General features: G+C 47.4%; 1 protein-coding gene and 1 pseudogene across 5 annotated transcripts in view; one reads left to right on the top strand and one right to left on the bottom strand.

Moving 5' to 3' along the window:
- Window positions 1–244: 244 nt before the first annotated feature.
- On the bottom strand, window positions 245–1913 carry LOC119514247 (annotated as a pseudogene).
- A 45-nt stretch (window positions 1914–1958) lies between these two features.
- Window positions 1959–19906, top strand: part of LOC119527571 (protein argonaute-1) — a 33932-nt gene continuing 15984 nt past the window's right edge. The window contains exons 1-11 of one of the 5 annotated variants that reach the window (XM_037827730.1): window positions 1959–2078; window positions 8328–8511; window positions 10786–10906; window positions 11384–11565; window positions 11967–12103; window positions 12326–12460; window positions 12618–12705; window positions 13343–13490; window positions 17241–17360; window positions 17727–17858; window positions 17980–18113. In XM_037827730.1, coding sequence (XP_037683658.1) covers window positions 2030–2078; window positions 8328–8511; window positions 10786–10906; window positions 11384–11565; window positions 11967–12103; window positions 12326–12460; window positions 12618–12705; window positions 13343–13490; window positions 17241–17360; window positions 17727–17858; window positions 17980–18113 — 1430 coding nt within the window. In that variant the 5' untranslated portion in view covers window positions 1959–2029. Of the gene's footprint in view, window positions 2079–3175; window positions 3424–6866; window positions 7105–8327; window positions 8512–10785; window positions 10907–11383; window positions 11566–11966; window positions 12104–12325; window positions 12461–12617; window positions 12706–13342; window positions 13491–17240; window positions 17361–17726; window positions 17859–17979; window positions 18114–19906 lie in introns of those variants that run through there. The other 4 variants (XM_037827731.1, XM_037827733.1, XM_037827732.1 and 1 more) reach the window with 4 other exon arrangements.

Raw genomic sequence — 19906 nt, 5'->3', positions numbered from 1 at the left:
GTCAGAATAGTGGTCAGTGCCTTTTCACAAAGTTAAGTGTGAGGTTGGGTATTCAACATAGGGGATTCAAACCCTTCTTTTGGGATGCTGAGCTCCCAGCTCAGTTATCCCAGGGCAAGGGTCTTGCTATTTCTGAAGATTTTTTTTCTGCCAAAAGCTTTCCTTTTTACATTTGGTTCATGGCTTGTTAGAGGGCTGAAAGGTTGCTGGTTAAAAAGATGCCCCCCTGGCTGGTGGAAGGGGCTCAGGCAGAAGCCTGGATGCCAGGGAAATGCAGAGGGGTCCCCCAAAGGCCTCCAGGTTCCAGGGGCTCCTGGTCATGCTTGAGAGTGAGCCTTTCAAAGAAATACTTGCCTGGCTCAATCAGTGCGCCTGCAGCCTGCAGAGGATGGTTAGGTAGTTGCCCATCTTCTTGATCAGTTTCACCTCCTTCTCTAGTAAATGGCTCTCCAGGAAGTCACAGAGATGAGTGTCTGTGTTACCAAAACCCAGGGCATGCAGATCCAGAAGGATTTGGTTCACGTTCTTCTCCAGGGCCATGGTGGCTTCCATGGCATCCAGGGTTTTACCCCATGGCTTCTGCATGTCCTGGAAAAGGATGTAGCTGCTGCATTGCTTTGCATCTTCAAGAGATACTGGGCACCCTCCTGCTTCTCTTTCGCCAACTCTTGGAAGAAGTGGTCTATGCCCTCAGGATCACACTGTCGTAGTCAAAATAGAAGCCCACAGAGAGGTAGGTGTAGGAGGCCCACGCAGGCATGTTGACCAGGCAGTTGATGGGGGCTTTCACTTTGGCAGAATAATTCTGATGGATCTGAGAGCTTGTAGTTAGTCGACAATGAGGAGACAGAAAAAAATGATGTTAGCTGTTTGCAGAAGCAGGGGATGGCCAAGAAGATGGTTGCAACTGTAGAAGTTGGAGGATGGTCAGAGGCTGAGTAGGGATGAGGGAGAGTGCCTGGGCCTGTTTTGTCCAAATACTAGTGAAGTAGGAGACAGATCCATGGGATGGCAGGCACACTGTTCTGAGGATTTTTTGATGGCAATCTTTTTGATTCAGGTCAACCCAAATTTACTGATCACTCTGGGCACAGCTTGTGCTAAGCACTAAAGGAGGACAGGTATGCATTTGATATGATCCCTGTCCTTAAGGAGCATCAAGTGTGAGTGGCAGATGATTATGATAGTAGCTAACATTTTGCTTGCATTTTCTAGACACTGTTATAAAGTCTTTATATGTATTAACTCATTTAATCTTCATAACAGCCCAGTGAGGTAGGTTCTATTATCATCCCCATTTTCCAGAGGAATAAATTGAGGCATAGAGAAGCTAAGTAATTTGTCCAATGTTACACAGCTCATAGATGGCAGCACCAGAATTCAAACCAAGAAATTGTGGCTCTACGGTCTTTGTTCTCAACCACTAGTATATACTGCAGAATAACAGTTCTCAAAGGGTGATCTCCAGACCGACAACATCAGCCTCACCTGGAAACTTGCACATGCTTGGGCCCCACTTCAGTCCTATTGAATCAGAAACACTGGAGGCAGGGCTCAGCAATCAGTGTTTTAACAAGCCCTCCAGGTTTTTATCATGCCTATGGTTTCAGAACCTCTGCTGGAGAGCAGCAAGCCATGCTATGATGAGTGTCAGAAATTAATCTCATGGGTAGTCACTGGGTATGGTCCATCTCTTAAGTTTCCAGCCCTTTCACAGCATCTAGTGTAAAGTCAGCATCAAAAAATACATTTTGATCAAATATGTGGGAGAGTGTTGTTTGAGCTGGGTCTCACCACCTATCAGTAGCAGACTTATTGGGAGGAATGTTCCCAGAAACTGTGTGACTAGTAAGGAAGTGGTTGTGATACTTCTGGCAAGATATGATAAGCGTCTGCACCAGCAGAGGGACCATCAGAATGGCAGGGGAATACTGTGAGAGCAGTTGAGGAAGTGAACATGTCAGGACTTGGTGAAGAGCTGAATGGGGGGAAGAAGCAAGAGAGAGAAAGAGGAACTGTCCTTTCTAGGATGAAGGTGCCATTCACTGAGACAAGAAACAGAGAACAAGCACGTTTGTGTGAGGAAGATAAAGAGTTGGGTTTTGAACTCCTTAAATATGAAGTGCTGGTAGGATATCCAGGTGGAGCTGTCCAGCAGACACTTGGAAATAGGCGTCTGAGACTTGGCCGGAGATAGAGGTTTGGAAGGATAGTTGAGCCAAAAGAGTGGATAAGACCTTCAAGGGGAGAGTGGAGAGTGGATTGAGAAGGGAGCTGGGTTTGGAACCACAGTGAACCCTGTTATTTAGTGGGGCAAAAGAAAGAGGAGGCCCTTGAAGGAAACTGAAAAGGAATTAGGCGATAAGAGACCTCAGAAAATGCAGAAGCCAAGTAGAAGGATCAAAAAGGAACAGGAGGCACAGTGTCAGAGACTGCAGAGAAATAAAATAAGAGTTGTAAATTATCCATTGGATTTCGACACAAAAAGTCATTTAGGTGACGTCGTGAGGGCAGAAGCAGATTGACAGAGTTGAGGCGAGCTATAGATGAGGAAGTGGAGGCAGGTGCCTCCCAAGTCCTCAGATAGAGCTCTGTAGCTGCACTTAAGTTGAGACTGTGAGGCAGGGTCTCTTTCATATCCGTGGTCTCAGCGCCCAGTGAGTTCAGTGAAGAGAGGGTGGCGTCAGTGAGTTCAGTGACTAGGGACGAAGAAAGACTTCGCGGAGACAGTCGCTTTCCAGCCGCGGCTTGAAGGATGAGGGTGATTGGGAGGAGAGGTGGGAGGCAGGGCTCCTGGGTGAGATGGGGTGCTCGAGTGCTTGAGGTGGGATTGGGTGTGAGGTGGGGTCCCTGTAATGTGCTTGTGGTTCTGTATGAAGGAGGGGCTGTGTGTAGGTTTGGAGGGGACTGTTCGGGGAAGAGGTACAGAGCCAGAGGCTGTGGCGAAGATGCCTTCCCCCTTCCTCCCCTACCCATCCCCTCCCCCATTTATGCCGCTGCGCGGTACCGCGGTTCCTCCACCGGAGCCCTCCCGCCGGGCTGCATGGCGACGGGTGACCGCCAGGGGCCGCTGCCGCCGGTCCCCGGTGCTCCCGCCCCTCTCCATTGGCCTTTGTTGCCGTCGGAGCGCCCCGCTTGACTCGTTCCCGTCCGCCCCCTGGGCCTGGCGGCCGCGCCTGCGCACTGACAGCTGGCCGGGCGCTCGCGGTGGGAGCTGCTGCAGGCTCCGCCGCGGCGGAGGCAACGGAGGTTGCGGGGGCGGCGGAGCGAGCGGCCGGGCTTCGGGGGGGAGCCGAGCCCGGCCCGAGAGCCCGAGCAGTGAGAGTGCGGCGTATTTAGGCCCCTCACGCTGGATTCCACAGTCTCCGGGCCGCCTGACCTCCGCACGGGTATATGGGATGGAAGCGGGGCCCTCGGGAGCAGGTAAGGGCCCCTGGGAGTAGGGGGTGATGCATGCTCCAAGGACCAGGAGGGTCCTGCGTGAGGAGTGGGGTTTCGGAGTAAGGGGAGGGCTCTTGAGTTAGGAGAGGGTCTCTCATGGGATGGGGGGCCCAGTTTGAAGGAGGCTGTGTGCAGTTCCGGGGGAGAACCCTGTGAAGGGAGCTCCGGGATAGGGACCGTTTGTAAAAGGAGGCTGCATGCAATCCTGGTTGTGGGAAGTAATCTGGGAGAAGGGCCTGAGCGCACGGAAGGACTCGTGGAAATCCGGGGAGGCCTAGGAAGAGGCCCTGCAGGTGGCAGGGGGCGGGCTTCAGGTATCCAGGAGAGGAGGGGGGCCGACACAGATGGGCCCAGAGCTGCCGCATGCCGGGGGCGGCGGCTCAGCCGGGCTAGGTTGGGCTAGTGTCTCTTGGGAGAAGGCGCCAGAGCTGGGTTGTGAGCTCCGCCCCAGGCGGGCTTGACGCGGGGGCGAGGGTCAGGGGGCGGTGGGTGGGGACCCAGCCGCGGGATTCCCCCTGTGAGTCTGGGGAGCTGGAGCGGAGGCGCCGGAGCATGCGCAGAGATGGCAGCTGGAAGGGGCTGCCCGATGTGGGGGCGTGGCTGCTCGAGGCACCCCCCACCCATCTCCAACCCAGTCCTGATTTGGCTAGGAAAAAGGAGCGCGGGTGGACGGGGTGCATCTCCAACGTTACGCTGGCAGAGGGCAAATGAAGATGGTCCCCTGTTAATCTTGGGGTCTTTTATACTTGGCCCCGAAGCCCCTCAGTCACAGTTTCCCAAGAATAGTTTTGGGGAAAGTGCCAATGTGCCTTTCTTTGACACTTGGATGAGGAAAGACCAGGACAGAGGCAGTGTTTGGGGTAGCGGGGTAGGGGCGGGTTCTCCTTGAAGACGGGTCTTAGAAAGGTTTTGGTTACTGAGAGACCAAGATCAGGACCAGGTACACCCGGAAGGGTTTGTCTGCCTGGTTTACGAGTTTCTGGATCCAAACTGAGTAGAATTGGGACTTTAATCCAGGGATAATGATCTTTCCATTGAAATGTCTCTTAAGGTGATAGCCTGATCTCCTCCTGTACTAGAATATTTTCATGACTTCTATCCGCCACTGGGTATCTTTGGATCTGTAGTCTTTCCTTCCTTTCTCCACCTCCCATAAACTGTCAGGACCATTAGACCCAAGGTTGCCCAGCTAGCCTATGGCCACAAGCAGTTGTTTGGGGTGGGGGGTTTTTAACCTGGATCCTGGTGTGCTGAGTCCCAGGTGATAGCTCAAACTTCTCCTAATTCACAGGCAGAAAGAGAGAGACAGATAAGAACAGAAGAGAAACCGAGGCAGGGCTTTCCCAAGAAGTCTGGAGTCCCCAGGATGAGCTGTGGTTGCTGGCACCTTCTGTGTTCTAGGTCTTTTACCTGTGATGGGATGAGGTGCAGTCTGGACCCCAGGAATCCTTTAGGATTCACCACCTCCTTCCATTTGGTCTGGAGATGGGAATAGGATTTCGATTTGGGAAAGGAACTGCATTATATTTCTGATGGAAGGATCTTGTCTTTTACCCCTTATCCCTTCAAAGAAATCGCTCCTACCAACTGACTCAAGTCATCCATTCAGTGGTGTATGAGTACTTGGTGACTATCAAAGTATGGGAATGGGAGCAACTGACTTCAGTGGAAACTACTTTCTCCTTCCCTCAGGCCCCTCTCCCCATCCCAAGAGTGCCCCTGGTCTAAGGTGGAGTCTATTTGTAACAACTTGTGGTTTAGAGGAAGGGATGGGTCACATAGATCCAGATAGATTTCTGAAAGCTGACACCCATTCCAGACTGCTGGTGAATTCCTAATTGGCTCTGGAGTGATGAAAAAAAAATTGACTTTTTTGTTTGTTACAAGAAATAAGGTTCTAGGGAAGGGGATAGATCCTGGTGTCTGGAGTCTACGGTAGCCTTTGCAAGAACCTGGTCTTTGCTTCATCAGCTGGTGTAATTGAAAGTTAGTCTGGAAGCTTTGGACGGAAGAACCCTATAACTGCTTCCTCCGCACGAGACTATTCTCTTGGGAACTGGGGTGTTGTCTGGAGGTGGCTCAAAGACTCAATGCACAAAACTAAGCCTTATGCCTAGGTGTGCCTGCTGTGCTCAGGTGAGTTCCAAGGACGTCTACCGAACTGGGAGCTCCCTGAGGGCAGAAGCACTGACTGATTTATCTGTGGAACCAGCAGGTGTGCCTGGTGTAGGCCTTGACACAAAGTACATGTTTGTTAATTGAATTGAGTTGTATTCAAGTGTGAACGTACATGGTTAAGGATATATATGGATATTTGATAATTTGTGTCTACTCATGTGTTCACATCCTTTTTGGATTTGCTTGCCCGCCAACTAACCCAGCCTTGAGTTTGTGTCTTTTGAATAGGCAGTCTGGCTCCCTGGGAGGTGTGTGGGACTCTACAGGGAAGGAATCCCTGAGCCAAGGCTTTGAGCTCCGCTACTTTTCTTTCTCTGGGCTAGTTGGGGATGGGGGGAGGGGGAGTGTCCTTTTCAGGGTCCCTCCCTCCTTGCTTCTGTCTGCAGGGAAGGGCCCTCGCCCCTTTCCCCCAAGGCCCAAGCTTTGTCCTCTGTGCTGGGGCCCTCATCTGCATCACAAAGTGGCCGTCTGTCCCTGTCTGGGTCTGAAGGAAAGTGTCTCCCTTTCTCAGACTAAACGCTGGGGGTGGGGTGAGGGGGATATTGTACAGCTGTAAGAGGTGCAGGGGGATGGGATGGGAGAGAGGGTCCCACCTCCCCCTGCCTTCCTGAGGTCAGAGACGGAGGGAGATGCCGGCTCTCCTGTTTTCCCAAGGCCTCCTTGGAGTGGATGGTGTTCTAATGCTAAATTTGGTGTGTAGTCCTATTTCTGGGGAGAGAAGGCTTTGAGGCTAGAGTGCTGTTGTTTGAGGCTAGTGTGCTGTTCCATCCCCCATCATTTCCACCTACCCCCCAGCTCTAGGTGATGTCTCTCTCCCAAGGCCTTAACGTTTATTCAGCTTGCAAAATTGAAGGAGGTGAATGGTATAATCCAAGAACTTAGAGAGGGTGGTACAGTGCCTCTTACTGGCTGCATCCACAAGGTTGTATGTTTGCCCTGTATAGGGTTTATCATTGTTTCTGAGCAGTTGCAGGTGTTGTGTTTGTGTGCTGTGAATGCTTGTGTTCTTGTGGTGTGTCTGTGGAAATGTTTGTTCATTCATTTACTGTCTGTATACTGAACACCTCCTGTGTGCCAGGCACTGGAGATTGAAAGCTCAGCCTCGGACAGTGAGGGGCATATGTATAAAAGCAAACTGTCTAGGTCTATGTGTCTATCTATGTGTGTGTGTCTGTCTATGGATTTGTGTGCCAATTTCTTTCCAGCTCATTTTGGGGTCAGTGGCTAAGTGCTAGTACTTAGGTTTTCTTTTCCCTCCGAATTCTGGAGTCCTTGTCCTGTGACCTACCCCCTCCCCAACTGGGCCTCCATTTCCCTGTCTGCAGAGTGGGGCTGGGCTGGACAGGTGGTAAGAAGACAGGAGCAGCTCAGCTCTGGAAATCGTGCTCCTCCTCTGAAAGGTTCTGACCTCTTCCTGACCCCCCAGCTGAGGGTACTCCCCATCCCCCCAGCCTGGCAGACTGTGAAAGCAGAGCTCTGGTGATGGTAGGTTCTGGGCTGGTTTATCCCTCTCCCCTTCCACCTGGGCTGGTTCTCTACTGCCCAGGACAATAGTAGCTGAAGACAAAGGCTCCTCTTAGGCAGTATCCCTTCTTCCTCTTTTTCCCTCTGAGCTGGAAAATAAGACTGGGGCCGCATGCAACCAGGCTGGCGGCAAGAAAGGAGAAAGGAGCTGGAGCTGGCCCCGCCCTAGCCCCTTCCCAAGGGCCCCTCTGTCTTGAAATTGATCCCTTCTGCTACTGTCTGGACCCTCTGTGTGGAAGGAGCTGTGGGGCATAAAGGGGTCAGCTAAATATAAGCTGAAGAGGCTGCAGAAAATCTTAAATTCTCCTTCCCAGAGCCAGTGTCTCCTCCTTTTCCAGCATTCTAATTGCTGCTCTCCTTCCCAAGTCCTCTAACTCTAACCTCCGTTTGTCTCAATCTACTGTATTCCGCCTGTCTTCGTTCCTAAGCTCTTTCTTCATTTGAGCTTTTCTTCGTGACTCTCCCCAGTTGCAGTGTTGCTCCTTGCTCCCGCACCTAACTCCAGCCTTCCCTCCTTCCCTTGGCTCCCACTTCAAGCCTTTTTCTGTTGTGACCTCAAATTCTGGCCTCTTCTTCGGTTCCCTACTTCAGGCTCTGCCTTTCCTTAGCCTCCAAACTCTATCCTTTTAGCCTTTTCTTCTTTACTCTCTCTCCAACCCCAGCCTCTCAGTTGCCCTAATCCTATTTCAACCCTCCCTCCCGCAAAATGGCTTCCTTTAGTTCTTCTCCCTGCTCACATTGCAGAGGAGCCTTAAAAGATGCTGCTGCTTTGCATTTAGGATGGTCAATGCATGAGAAGGGCATCTGGATGGCAGAGAAGAGGGCATTCATGGTCTTCTAGATACCTGGTAGAGGCAGGTGTTTTAATCTAGTAGAAGAAAGAAAGGGTTTTGTCTACTGGGAGCCAGATTGAATCCCTCTGCCTAATAGGAACTTAATATGCATTTACTTGATGAATATAAGATAGACAGGGATCATTTTCCTGGCTGGAGAGAGAGTAAAAACCAGACGAACATGAGCCCAGAATGTCAGAGCCAGTGGAAGCCCTCAGCTGAGTGGGGTAGGCGAGAAAGAGGCTTCCTGGATGCTCCTCTGTTCTTGTTCTGGGCCTCGTGCCTTCTCTGTTCAGTGTAGTGAGGAGGAGGTTGCCAGACTTTGACCTCACCAACCTCTTTGTCTTATAGCTGCGGGCGCCTACCTGCCCCCCCTGCAGCAGGTGTTCCAGGCGCCTCGCCGGCCTGGCATTGGCACTGTGGGGAAACCAATCAAGCTCCTGGCCAATTACTTTGAGGTGGACATCCCTAAGATCGACGTCTACCACTACGAGGTGGACATCAAGCCAGATAAGTGTCCCCGCAGAGTTAACCGGTAAGTGATGAATATCCAAGCCATCATGCCCAGGAGTCTTGACTTTCCCAAGTCTCAGAACCTTGAAAGAGGGGCCAGAGAGGTAAAACCAAAACCTCTAGTAGAGGTTGGTATCACAACTCCAAGAAAGTTTTTGAGGAGGAGATAGCATTTTCAGAGTCCATCAAAGGTAAAATAAAGTAAATGCTGAAAAACGTCATTGGGTTTGGAGATGATTGATGATTTTTGCCAGAGCTATTTCAGTAAAGTAGTTGGACCAGTAATCTGGCCACAGTGAATTAAGGAATAATGGGAGGTGAGATAGTAAGGTTACTGACAGCAAGTAGCTTTTTCCAGAAGCTTGGCAATGAAGTTGGGGAGAGAGGGAATATGTTGGCTAGAGAGGACTATAGGGTTCAAGCACAGAGCCTAGCACATTTCAATATTTGTTGAAATGAATGAAAACATTTTAAGAACCAATCATGGATATTTTTATAAACTGAGGAGACAGAGCCAGTGGAAGGAAGGAATGAGAGTGGGATGTCCTTGCTGAAGGAGGACATTGCAGGTTACACAGTTGGAGGCATTAGCTTACACAGAAGAAGCAATGTTTCTTTTAAAAATCAATTTATCTTACTATTATTTGAAAACTATACATACACAATGTAAAAACAAAAGTCCAATATCAAAAAAAAAAAGAGTAGTAATGAAAAATATCTTATTACTCTGCTCTCCAGTCCCCCAGTGCCTCTCCCTAGGGTCATTCATTACCATTTTTGAGTATGCTTCCAGAGATTTTTCTGTGCAATGCATATATCTGTGTTTAGCTTTATTTTAAACCCCACAAAATAAGGGTCTGATAAACCCATAAAATGAAGGGTCTCATATTCTGCCCCTTACATTTCTCCATTGAACAACAGATTTTTGGAGAATGGTACATATCAGTACTTACAGATCTGCCTCATTCTTTTATATAGTTCCATAGGTATTCCATTGAATGGATATATTATAACTTAATAAATCTATTGAGGAATATTTAGGTTATGTCTAAACTTCTGCTACAAAAATGAAACTGCACTGAATATTATTTTATATAGATACATTTTTGCCCCCAAATGTGAGTGTATCTGTAGGATTAATTCCTAGGAGTGGAATTGCTGGCACAATACATTTTAAAATTTTGAGATCCTGTCAAATTTTTTTTATAAGTTGTACCAATTTATACTACTATCTGCAGGATATCAAGAGTGCTTGTTCTCCATATCTGCAACAATCCAATCTATCAAATTTTTTGATCTATGGCATTCCAATAGATGGAAAACTATATCTTGGTCTAATTTTAAATTGTATTTCTCTATTGAGTAAAGTTGAACATACTTTCATATGTGTAAAAATTTTATATGGAAATGACATTTCAACAGTGACAGGAAAGGAGGAGAAGATGAGGGCATATATATGTTTGTGTGTTTGTCTGGGAACTTGAGGGTGTTTTGGAGTTTGCTTCCTGATAGGAGGCAGGAATGGGCTCTGAGGTTAGAGGATAATAGTCCATGAGGGATGGAACTGGTCAGGGACATGAAAAAGATTGCTGGGCAGCAATGAGGCCCAGTTGGGATTGAAACCATGTGTTTATAGTTGTGCCCAGCTCCATTTTGAGTGTTTTTATCCAGTGGTGTTGATGGGCTTTGGTTAGAAAGTGGAGAGGTCAGATGGTTGGATGGGCTGGGATTTTGAAGATAGATGAACACTCTGGCATCTAGGCTGTGGAGGACAGGAAGGAAAGTCAAGAAAGAGATGACAATGAAGAGAAAAGGGGGTGGGGTAGAACTAAAGCCTTCAGGGAGATGGAAGAAATGGGGTTCTTATTCCACAGTTTATTCCTATTCTGGTTCAGATCTCTTGCTTATCTACTTTTTCACTTCTCAGCTTGGGGTTTGGTGAGGGGAGCGGCTTGGATTCTGGGTATACCCTAGGATGAAGCCCTTCGTCTCCGCTGCTCAGAAGGCCCTCACACCCACTCTTTCAGGTCCTCTAGAGCAGCAGCAGCACCTGGGAGCAGGTTAGAAAAGCAGAATTTCAGGCTTTGCTCTAGACCTATTAAATCAGAATCTGCGGTTTTTAAGACCTCTATGTGATTCACATGAATGTTGACGTTTGAGAAGGACTATCTAGATGAGATAAGTAGCTGCTAGGAGTGAGTATAAGTGGATGGAACATTGCCTGGACTTAGAATTACTTCCAAAAGCTTGAAGTGGTAGTCTCTCAGCTTCCACAGGCCACTCCTATCCCCCACAGGGAAGTGGTGGAATACATGGTCCAGCATTTCAAGCCTCAGATCTTTGGTGATCGCAAGCCTGTATATGATGGAAAGAAGAACATTTACACTGTCACAGCACTGCCCATTGGCAACGAACGGGTAAGGTTGGGGGTCAGGCTAGGCCTTTGTCAGGGGCTTTAGGGTGGGACTGAGCTCATATAAACCAATTTGGAGTCTGGCAGTCCAGAGCTCCTTTTTGTCTTTCGTGCTGAGAAAGTGTGTTTTAGAGTGAGGGGTGGTTAGGTGCTGATGTTTATTTAGTCTACTGTGTGCCTATCCCTGTCTCAAGCAGACTGAGATTAGATTTAAAGTAGACCTAAAGGATTTCCTGCTAGGTGTGCTTTAGAGGGACAGAAACAGTTAGCCGAAGTTTGAGGACAGGCCTCCTTGCTCAGAGCACCTAGCATGGGATGATGGCTGGATTTACTCTGGGGTATTTATTATAAATCCCTATCAGCTCAAGGAGCAGAATCATGGCAAAACCATAGGGTGGGGGGCAGATGGAGCAGGGCAGGGAATGCCAAATTGTGGGAAAGAGATGATTGTCCTTCAGCCCTTTCTCTTGCCCTCCTGAAGGTGGACTTTGAGGTGACAATCCCTGGGGAAGGGAAGGATCGAATCTTTAAGGTCTCTATCAAGTGGTTAGCCATTGTGAGCTGGCGCATGCTGCATGAGGCCCTGGTCAGTGGCCAGATTCCTGTTCCCTTGGAGTCCGTGCAAGCCTTGGATGTGGCCATGAGGCACCTGGCATCCATGAGGTACTGGGCATAGTTAGTATCTGGGCTACGAGCGGTGGCAGAACTGCTATGTGGGGAGGAGGGGAATGAGCACAATATTAAGGTCTCATTGTGTGCCTTTTAAAAAAAAGAAAATCCATGAAGCCCTACCATGTGCCAAGCAAATGTTAATATACAAGTAGATGGTTTAAAGCCCTGTCCCTGTCCCTCTTAAATCTCTTTGGGCCTAACCCCATCTGTCCCTGTAGGGCAGAGAAAGGATAGACACTTGCACAAGGTCAGTTACACAACCAGTAAAGTTTCAGAGCTGGAATTAAAGCCCTGGTGTCCTGCCTTCCAGGCCAGGGCTCCTCCGTGCCCAGGATGCCTCACAGGGTGGGGGCCTGTGCCCGAGGGACCAGTTCTCTGCCTGTCCCTGCCAGGTACACCCCCGTGGGCCGCTCCTTCTTCTCACCGCCTGAGGGCTACTACCACCCGCTGGGGGGTGGGCGCGAGGTCTGGTTCGGCTTTCACCAGTCTGTGCGCCCTGCCATGTGGAAGATGATGCTCAACATTGATGGTGAGTGGGGAGAACTATGGAACCAGGGGCACCCTGAGCCCAGTGACCACACTCCCAGCCTCATCCCTCCCAGCTCTGCAACCACACTCCTAGTCTAATCCCTATGGCCCTGGGACCTCCCCTATCCCACTACCCTATAAGGAAGAGGGTGTAAAGAGCAGTGCCTACATTTATCCTGGAATATGGAACCTGAGCTGAGCGCTCCTTGCCCTGTCCCCACAGTCTCAGCCACTGCCTTCTACAAGGCACAGCCGGTGATTGAATTCATGTGTGAGGTGCTGGACATCAGGAACATAGATGAGCAGCCCAAGCCCCTCACAGACTCTCAGCGTGTTCGCTTCACCAAGGAGATCAAGGGTGAGGATCCAAGCAGGTGGGGAAGGGAAACAGTGCTAAAAGAGAAAGTCTTTAGCCCTAAGAGGACATCCCTTTGGGATATATGTTCAGAGGAGAAGCCAAGCTTGGGCACATGGACAACATATTCCAACCCTGACATGCAGTGTGTGTTTCCCAGGCCTGAAGGTAGAGGTGACCCACTGTGGACAGATGAAGAGGAAATACCGTGTGTGTAATGTTACCCGTCGCCCTGCTAGCCATCAGACGTAAGTTGGCAGGGCTGCTGAGCCAAGCTCTGTTGGTGGAAGAGGGCTGAGATTTCAACACCCTCTACCCCTTATTGGCCCTCAGAATGAGCCTTGCACTGGCCCTATCTTCACAGATAAGCTGTGGGAATTTGTCACCCCCCACCCCCTGCCTACCTTCCCAGATACTCTCCCTACTGTTTTTAACTTTTAGTCTCCACCTTTCCCCTCTGAGCCTTTACTGTAAAACAAGCATGTTTCCCTGATTCCTGTTCTGGAAATGTTAGGATCTCTCTCAATTTATTCTTCCTCCCAATAAAGAAAGCTGGGCTTGTCCTTTGGGAAGCTATGATTCATTCCATCCCCTTCTTGACTTCAGACTATACTGGACTGTGAGTGCTTACTCTGTGCTAGGCTTTTTGCTTAACACTAGAAATACAGATGAGTCAGTTGTAGTTCTGACCTTTGTGGAACTTGCCTCTTAAATCTGTGGTTTCTTCCTTGGGATTCCATATTGCCTGCTTTTTCTGTGAGTGGCAGTGCTCAGAGAAGAGGCTGGGTCGGGGTCAGACAAAGTCCAGGGCTTCCCATGGTTGTGGATCTAGACAGGTGGGATTGAATGCTGGGTTATGACACCTCCTTCCCTTCCCCCAAATAGGTTTCCCTTACAGCTGGAGAGTGGACAGACTGTGGAGTGCACAGTGGCACAGTATTTCAAGCAGAAATATAACCTTCAGCTCAAGTATCCCCACCTGCCCTGCCTGCAAGTTGGCCAGGAACAAAAACATACCTACCTGCCCCTAGAGGTGAGGCTGCCTTGGAATGGTTGGTCTGGGGAACAGACATTGTACCTGCACACGAATTGTTAAGAGGTCTCTTTTTCATTCGTAGTCTCTCATCCTTATTTTGAAGTTTGGACAACTGTTACTCTGAGAGGTGTAGGTAGTTATCCTATGAAATGTAGACCTCATTCTTATCTGTAAGTTCTTTCCTTAACCTCATCCTGCTTTCATGTTCTTTCAGGGCTGTCAGACAGAAGTGCAAACTACATTTACTGTTTAACAAGTAGTTAGCTCACTCAGGACAGAGATTGCAGATGCCCACACACACATCTCTTAATTCCTCTTTCCCTGCTGTCTGGAGTTGAGGAGCCTAACTACCTGGGGATACAGGTGTCCCTCATTCAACAAAAAATGGAGATGAATGTTACCCATAATGTAAATCCTATTTCCCCAATGACTGGTGTGTTCCTTTTGAAGAATTTTGGCCCCAAGATTTGTTATACTTTCATACTTCGGCAAACCTTTGAATTCCTGCAATTAAAGAAAGAATAGTAATGCTATTTAAATCATAGACTTCTAGTGTAAAATCATTGTATTTGGTTTGGTGTAGTCTCGTCAAAATGTCTAATGAGAAACTACCAGTGACTGCTTCATTGTCTGGTCCAGTGCTGCTCAAAGTGTGATAAGTGGACCAGCGGCATTGACATCACCTGGGAGCTTATTTGAAATGCAGCATTTCAGGCTCCACTCAGAACTACTGAATCAGAATCTCTATTTTAACAGAATCCAAAGGATTTATTGTGCATGTTAAAGTTTGAGAAGCATTGACCTAGACTACCCTCTTACTTTGTTCTAGCAGCAGGAGTCAGATAGCTGGGACCAAAGCTCAAATCTGTGAGCTTCTGGAATTGCAGAACTAACCAGAGGGAATTAGACTGAAGGGAGAGGAGATTCTAAAACCCAAGAATTCTGACTTGTTGAATAGCTGCTGATATACAGAGAGTGGAATGACGTCAATATGTTCTCTGAAATATAAATATAACTCTTTAGGGACAGTCCCAGCTAAGTAGACAGGCTTTAGGTAATAGCCCCTACAAGCTGAGATTTGTTAGCAAATTAATAATATTACTTCTTTTCAGACAGTAGTTTCCAAAGTGAATAATTTATGTAATGGCTTATGTCTTGATTTTTACAGTTGTTTGTTTATTTAACAAATATTTATTGAGCTCCTACTATGTGTCGTATACCCTTCTGGGTATTGGGAATACAAGGGTTACAAGGTAGCAAGGTCTTTACTGTCATGGAGCTTGAATTCTAGAAAGGAGAGAGATAGACAAATAAGATGGTTTCAGATAGTGGTAAGTGCTATGAGAATGATAAAACAGGTTAAATGGGTAAAAGTACGGGTAGAGGGGGTGGAGAGCTACTTTAGTTATTGTGGTCAGGAAAGGTCTCTTTTAGGAGATATTTCAGCTGAATTCCAAATTATGATATAGAATCAGTCTTATAACAATATGTGGGCCTTTCAGGCAGCAGGAATAGCAAGTACAAAGGCCCTAAAGCAACTGTGAGCTTGGAGCTTTTTGAGGGATAGACAGAAGGCCATGGTGGCTGGTATGTAGTGTATGAGGGGAAAAGTTGTAGGAGATGATGCTGGAGAGAGGCACAGGGTCAAGTCATGGAGGATATTGTGACCAGGTGGGTTTTGTTTTTTGAGAACCGTTTTATTGAGATTATACCATACGTTTTAAAGCATACCATTCAGTGGTTTTTAGTGTATTCACAGAGTTACACGAGTATCACTACTGTGTAATTCCAGAACATTTTCATTCTCCCCCCAAAAATCCTGTACCTATTAGCAGTCGCTCCCCATTCCTTTTTTCCTCAGCCCCTGGAAACCACTGATCTACTTTCTTTCTCTGTGGATTTGCTTATTTGGGACATTTCAGATAAATGGAATCATATAATAGATGACCTTTTGTGTCTGGCTTCTTTCATTGAGCATAATGATTTCAAGGTTATCTATGTTGCATCATATATCAGAACTTTTTTTCTTTTTATGGCTGAATAATATTCCACTGTATGCATATTACCACATTTTGTTTATTCATTTCATCAGTTGATAGATGTTTGGGTTGTTTCCAGTTTTGGGCTATTATGAATAATGCTGCTGTGAATATGTGGACCTGTGTTTTCATTTCTCTTGGGTATATAACTAAGAGTGGAATTGTATGTTTAACATTTTGAGGAACTGCTAGACTATTTCCCAAGTGGCTGCACAATTTTACAATCCTGTCAGCAATGTATGAGTGTTCCAATTTTTGGCCAGGTGGGATTTTATTTTAATTGTTATAGGAACCAATTGGAGGGTTTTAAGCAGAATATCAATATGGGCTATTTGAATCGCCACAGCTAGAAACCAGAACTAGCCAGTGCCTCCATTGTAGGTCTTAGGTCTTCCTTAAATAGTTTTCCAGACTAATGAGAGTGTCAGCAAATTTGTCTGTTCATTTCCTGATGGTTCCTTCCTCCCTGCTTTAGTCTTTTGCTAGTGTTGATTGTATAGCTGAAATCATCCGTAGAGAATGCTACAACTTCAATGTCCTTTAAGAGAGCAACCTCACAAATTTGAACAACCGATTTTTTGTTAAGTGAATTGACTAGGTTGTGTAGTCTTGAGGTACAGTTAAAAGCAGGTGATGTTGTCCTGGTTTTCCCTCCCATTGTTCAGCATGAATACTGGGAATTAGAAAGGGAACCAGTACTTCAGAGTGTTGACCCTATGGGAGCAAGCTATCCGTTTCATCCCATCTAAAGCCTCATGAGATAACTAGTGTTTTTCTCATGTTAGGGGTTAAAGAAGCAGAATCTCAGAGAGGTTAAGGGACTTGCCCAAGGTAACATCACCTAGAAGTGTAAAGCTAGGTTTCAAACACAAGCCTTTCAAACCTGCTGGATCTATACTGCTACAAGGCTTCCTGTTCACACCATCCCAAACACAGTATATTGGGCAGTGGAAATCTTGTACATCACTAGAAAACTTTTCTGATCCCCATGGTATTCTTTTGGGCCCAGAAGAAACTGAGTGGCAAGAAGTTCCTCACACAGATGTCAGCCAGCAGAGACGAGGATATCTGTAGGCTGGACTCAGTGATCATCTGTTGCTGGAGCTCAAGAGTTTAGAGCCATCCCTTGTCCTCCTGGTGGGGTGCATGATGGAGCAACTGACAGCCTGTCATCATTGGAGAACTGCCTACTACATTAGGAATCTAATTTGTGTATATTGAGTTTTTAGTATTCAGAAGAGCTCTAAATTTGGTCTTTTGGTAAATAATTATTTATGCTACAATTTATTGAGTGTTTACTGTGTCACAGAGCTGTGCTCAGCCCTTTAAGTGCTTTATTTGATTTCATCTCCAGACAACCCTGTGAGATTGTTACTCTTCTCCACATTTAACATAAAAGACCAGAGGCTGAGGAACATTAAGTAACTTGCTCAAAGTTACATAACTACTAAGCAACTGTGGCAGAATGTGAGCCCAGATCTGGCTCTGGATCCCAAGTTCTTAATCATGAAATGGCTGTATTGCCTTTTGTATTGCACATGGATATTTTCTAACTTGTCAAGTAAAGTTCAAGAGGGGTGTATATATATGCGCTAGGGGTTTTGCAGCTCCCTTCCCCAGGGCTGACAGCTAGGGCTTCTTCCCTTACTGTGAGATTCTGGGTCGACTGCACTCAAGCCAGAGTTACTTGTCCTTTTCATTTCCTCAGGTCTGTAACATTGTGGCTGGGCAGCGCTGCATCAAGAAGCTGACTGACAACCAGACGTCGACTATGATAAAGGCTACAGCTAGGTCGGCTCCAGACAGACAGGAGGAGATCAGCCGCCTGGTCAGTGGTGCTGCAGAGAAATGCATGCTCAGTTCTTCAGTCACTGGGGTCCCTGTTAGTGTAGATGCTCTTTTGCCCCATTGGGACTCTCAGGACAACAGAAATCTGGATTTGGTGCCAGGGACTCCTTAGGGCAGCTTTTGCTTCTTGATCCTATAGCAGTTTTCTCCCTATCTCCTTTTCCCTCATGTGTTTTGTCCCTGTGTTGTCCGTTCTCACTTTCCCTCATCTTCTACTTTCCCCTCTTTTTCAGGGTTATTCCTTGCCACCCTCAGCTTCACTTCTGGACTCTCTTCTTGGGACCCAAGGGGTAAGCAGTATTGCCAAGCGGCTCCTCTCCTGAGATCCCCTTCTTTTGCCCTGCAGATGAAGAATGCCAGCTACAACCTAGATCCCTACATCCAGGAATTTGGGATCAAAGTGAAGGATGACATGACGGAGGTGACAGGGAGAGTGCTGCCGGCGCCCATCTTGCAGTACGGCGGCCGGGTGAGCAGGGTCAGGGCCAGACATCTCTGGGGTCTCTGGGGGAGGTTGGATTGTATAGCCAGGGGCCTTTGCTCCCCACCCCCCTGGCCCTGTTGAGGCTCACCTGGGTGTCCCCTCTGCCTATTCCCAGAACCGGGCCATTGCGACACCCAATCAGGGTGTCTGGGACATGCGGGGAAAACAGTTCTACAACGGGATTGAGATCAAAGTCTGGGCCATCGCCTGCTTCGCACCTCAAAAACAGTGTCGAGAAGAGGTGCTCAAGTAAGGAGGGTAGTGTGTTTGGGTGGAAGGGTGGGATGGATCTTAGACCTGCTTTGCCTCCTCCTACCCCAAAGAGCCAAAATTTGATATATAGTCTGCTTTCTTTGACTATTTACACTGCCTCCCATGTGCTTTCTGGTTCAAACTTCTGTCTATTCCTTTTCTGTCTATCTGTGGTCAGGAGTTTGGGTAACGGGCCATATCCGTATCAGAGACCATGATTTCAGGGTATGCGTCTCTTAGGGAGGCCTAAATTATTGTTAAAATTATTGACATTGGTGGTAAATAGTAGTAGTGATGACTATAATATTTATGCTAACATTGTACTAAGTACCTAATTTATATTCTCTCATTTCATCTTCACAGTGAGTAGGTGGTGATATTTGCATTTTCAGGAGACTGAGGCTCAAAGAGGTTAAGTAACTGGCCCACGGTTTGCACATCAAGAAAGTATCAGAGTTGGGATCAAATCAGATCTGAGTCTTCAAAGCTTGAATTCCTAATTGGAAACAAAAAAAGAGCAGTGTGCTCAGTCGGTCCTCTGAAATGTCCTCTCCTGTGTATGGGATTTGTTCAGTCAGGTCCAAGTGACCTGAATAAGTGAACGTGAATCGTAAGGACCTCTGAGCCACATGTGGCTAAGGGGCTGGAAAGAGGAAGGTCATATAGCCAAATGGTTAAAGGATCAGAGGTTTGGGGAGTAATGGTCTTGAGTGAGTGCATGAGTAAGTGCCGCCTTTTATTTTTTAGGCTTTATTGAGATATATTTCAAATATCACAAAATCCATCCATGTAAAGTTCCTGCAGTCAGTGGTTCCTACCATCTTTTGAAGCGGTGGCTTCTTATTCTCTCTGGACCTGGAGTGGGGTCAGTGTACCCTGGGGATGAGGAAGAGTCAATGGAGCTGGCCACTTTGGGCAGTGATGAGGATAATGGAGGGTTCAGCTGGCCAGGGGGTTTTCATAACAATTAGATCAGCAACCACTGATGAATATAGGGGCTCTGGCTGCTTTGTCACCACCCTTCACCCCTCTCCCCTCATAGATGCACAACTACCATCATCACAATTGTAGTGTCTCTTAAATGAGTTCTTAAATGTCCTCTTTCCTGGGGTTTTGGGATTTTAGCCCCGTTTAGGCCTGGCTGTTCCTGGTCTAATCCTGGTATTGGAGGACTGGCCCTAACAATATTAGAAAGACTCCCCTTGGAGCTCTAGCTCTCCCCCTTTGTGCCTCAGTCACCTTGTGGAAAGTCCTATTCTCTATATGCTTCTCACTGACTCCCATGTCCTTCCCCTGCCCATTTCTTTTGGTAAACAATCCACTTGTTTTATACATTTTGGACTGAAAAAAAAAGATAAACCCAAATTTTCAGAGTTGGGATGGGTCAATTCATCAGACATTCCCTTCTCCCAGTGACCCTAGATAAGGGTGAAGAACATGGCTTGTGTAATTGGGCTGGTGGTACTCAGATGGATGTGTGGTTCTGGGCTAAAGATAAAGATTGGGGAATCCTCAGCCGTGGGAGTGAGTACAATTGTCCAGGGAGACTACGCATAGTAAGCAGATGGCTGAAAACAGAACTCAGAGAAATTAGAAAGTAGTTGGAGTCCCTGAGGGTGTATGAGGGGATGGAATCCAGAGCACAGGGAAAGGGCATCTGTCTTTTCCACTGAAATAAGAGGGGGAAGAGATGAAGGTGGCTGTAGAGTTGCGTTGGAAAATCTGGTAGTTGAGGATGGATGAGGAAGTCTTAGGTTCCACCCTATCGCTTTTAGGACAGGATTTCAAGA

Source organism: Choloepus didactylus, chromosome 2 (assembly GCF_015220235.1).
Source record: "Choloepus didactylus isolate mChoDid1 chromosome 2, mChoDid1.pri, whole genome shotgun sequence".
NCBI classification, from domain to species: Eukaryota; Metazoa; Chordata; class Mammalia; order Pilosa; family Megalonychidae; genus Choloepus; species Choloepus didactylus.
This window is presented reverse-complemented; position numbering and strand designations above follow the sequence as displayed.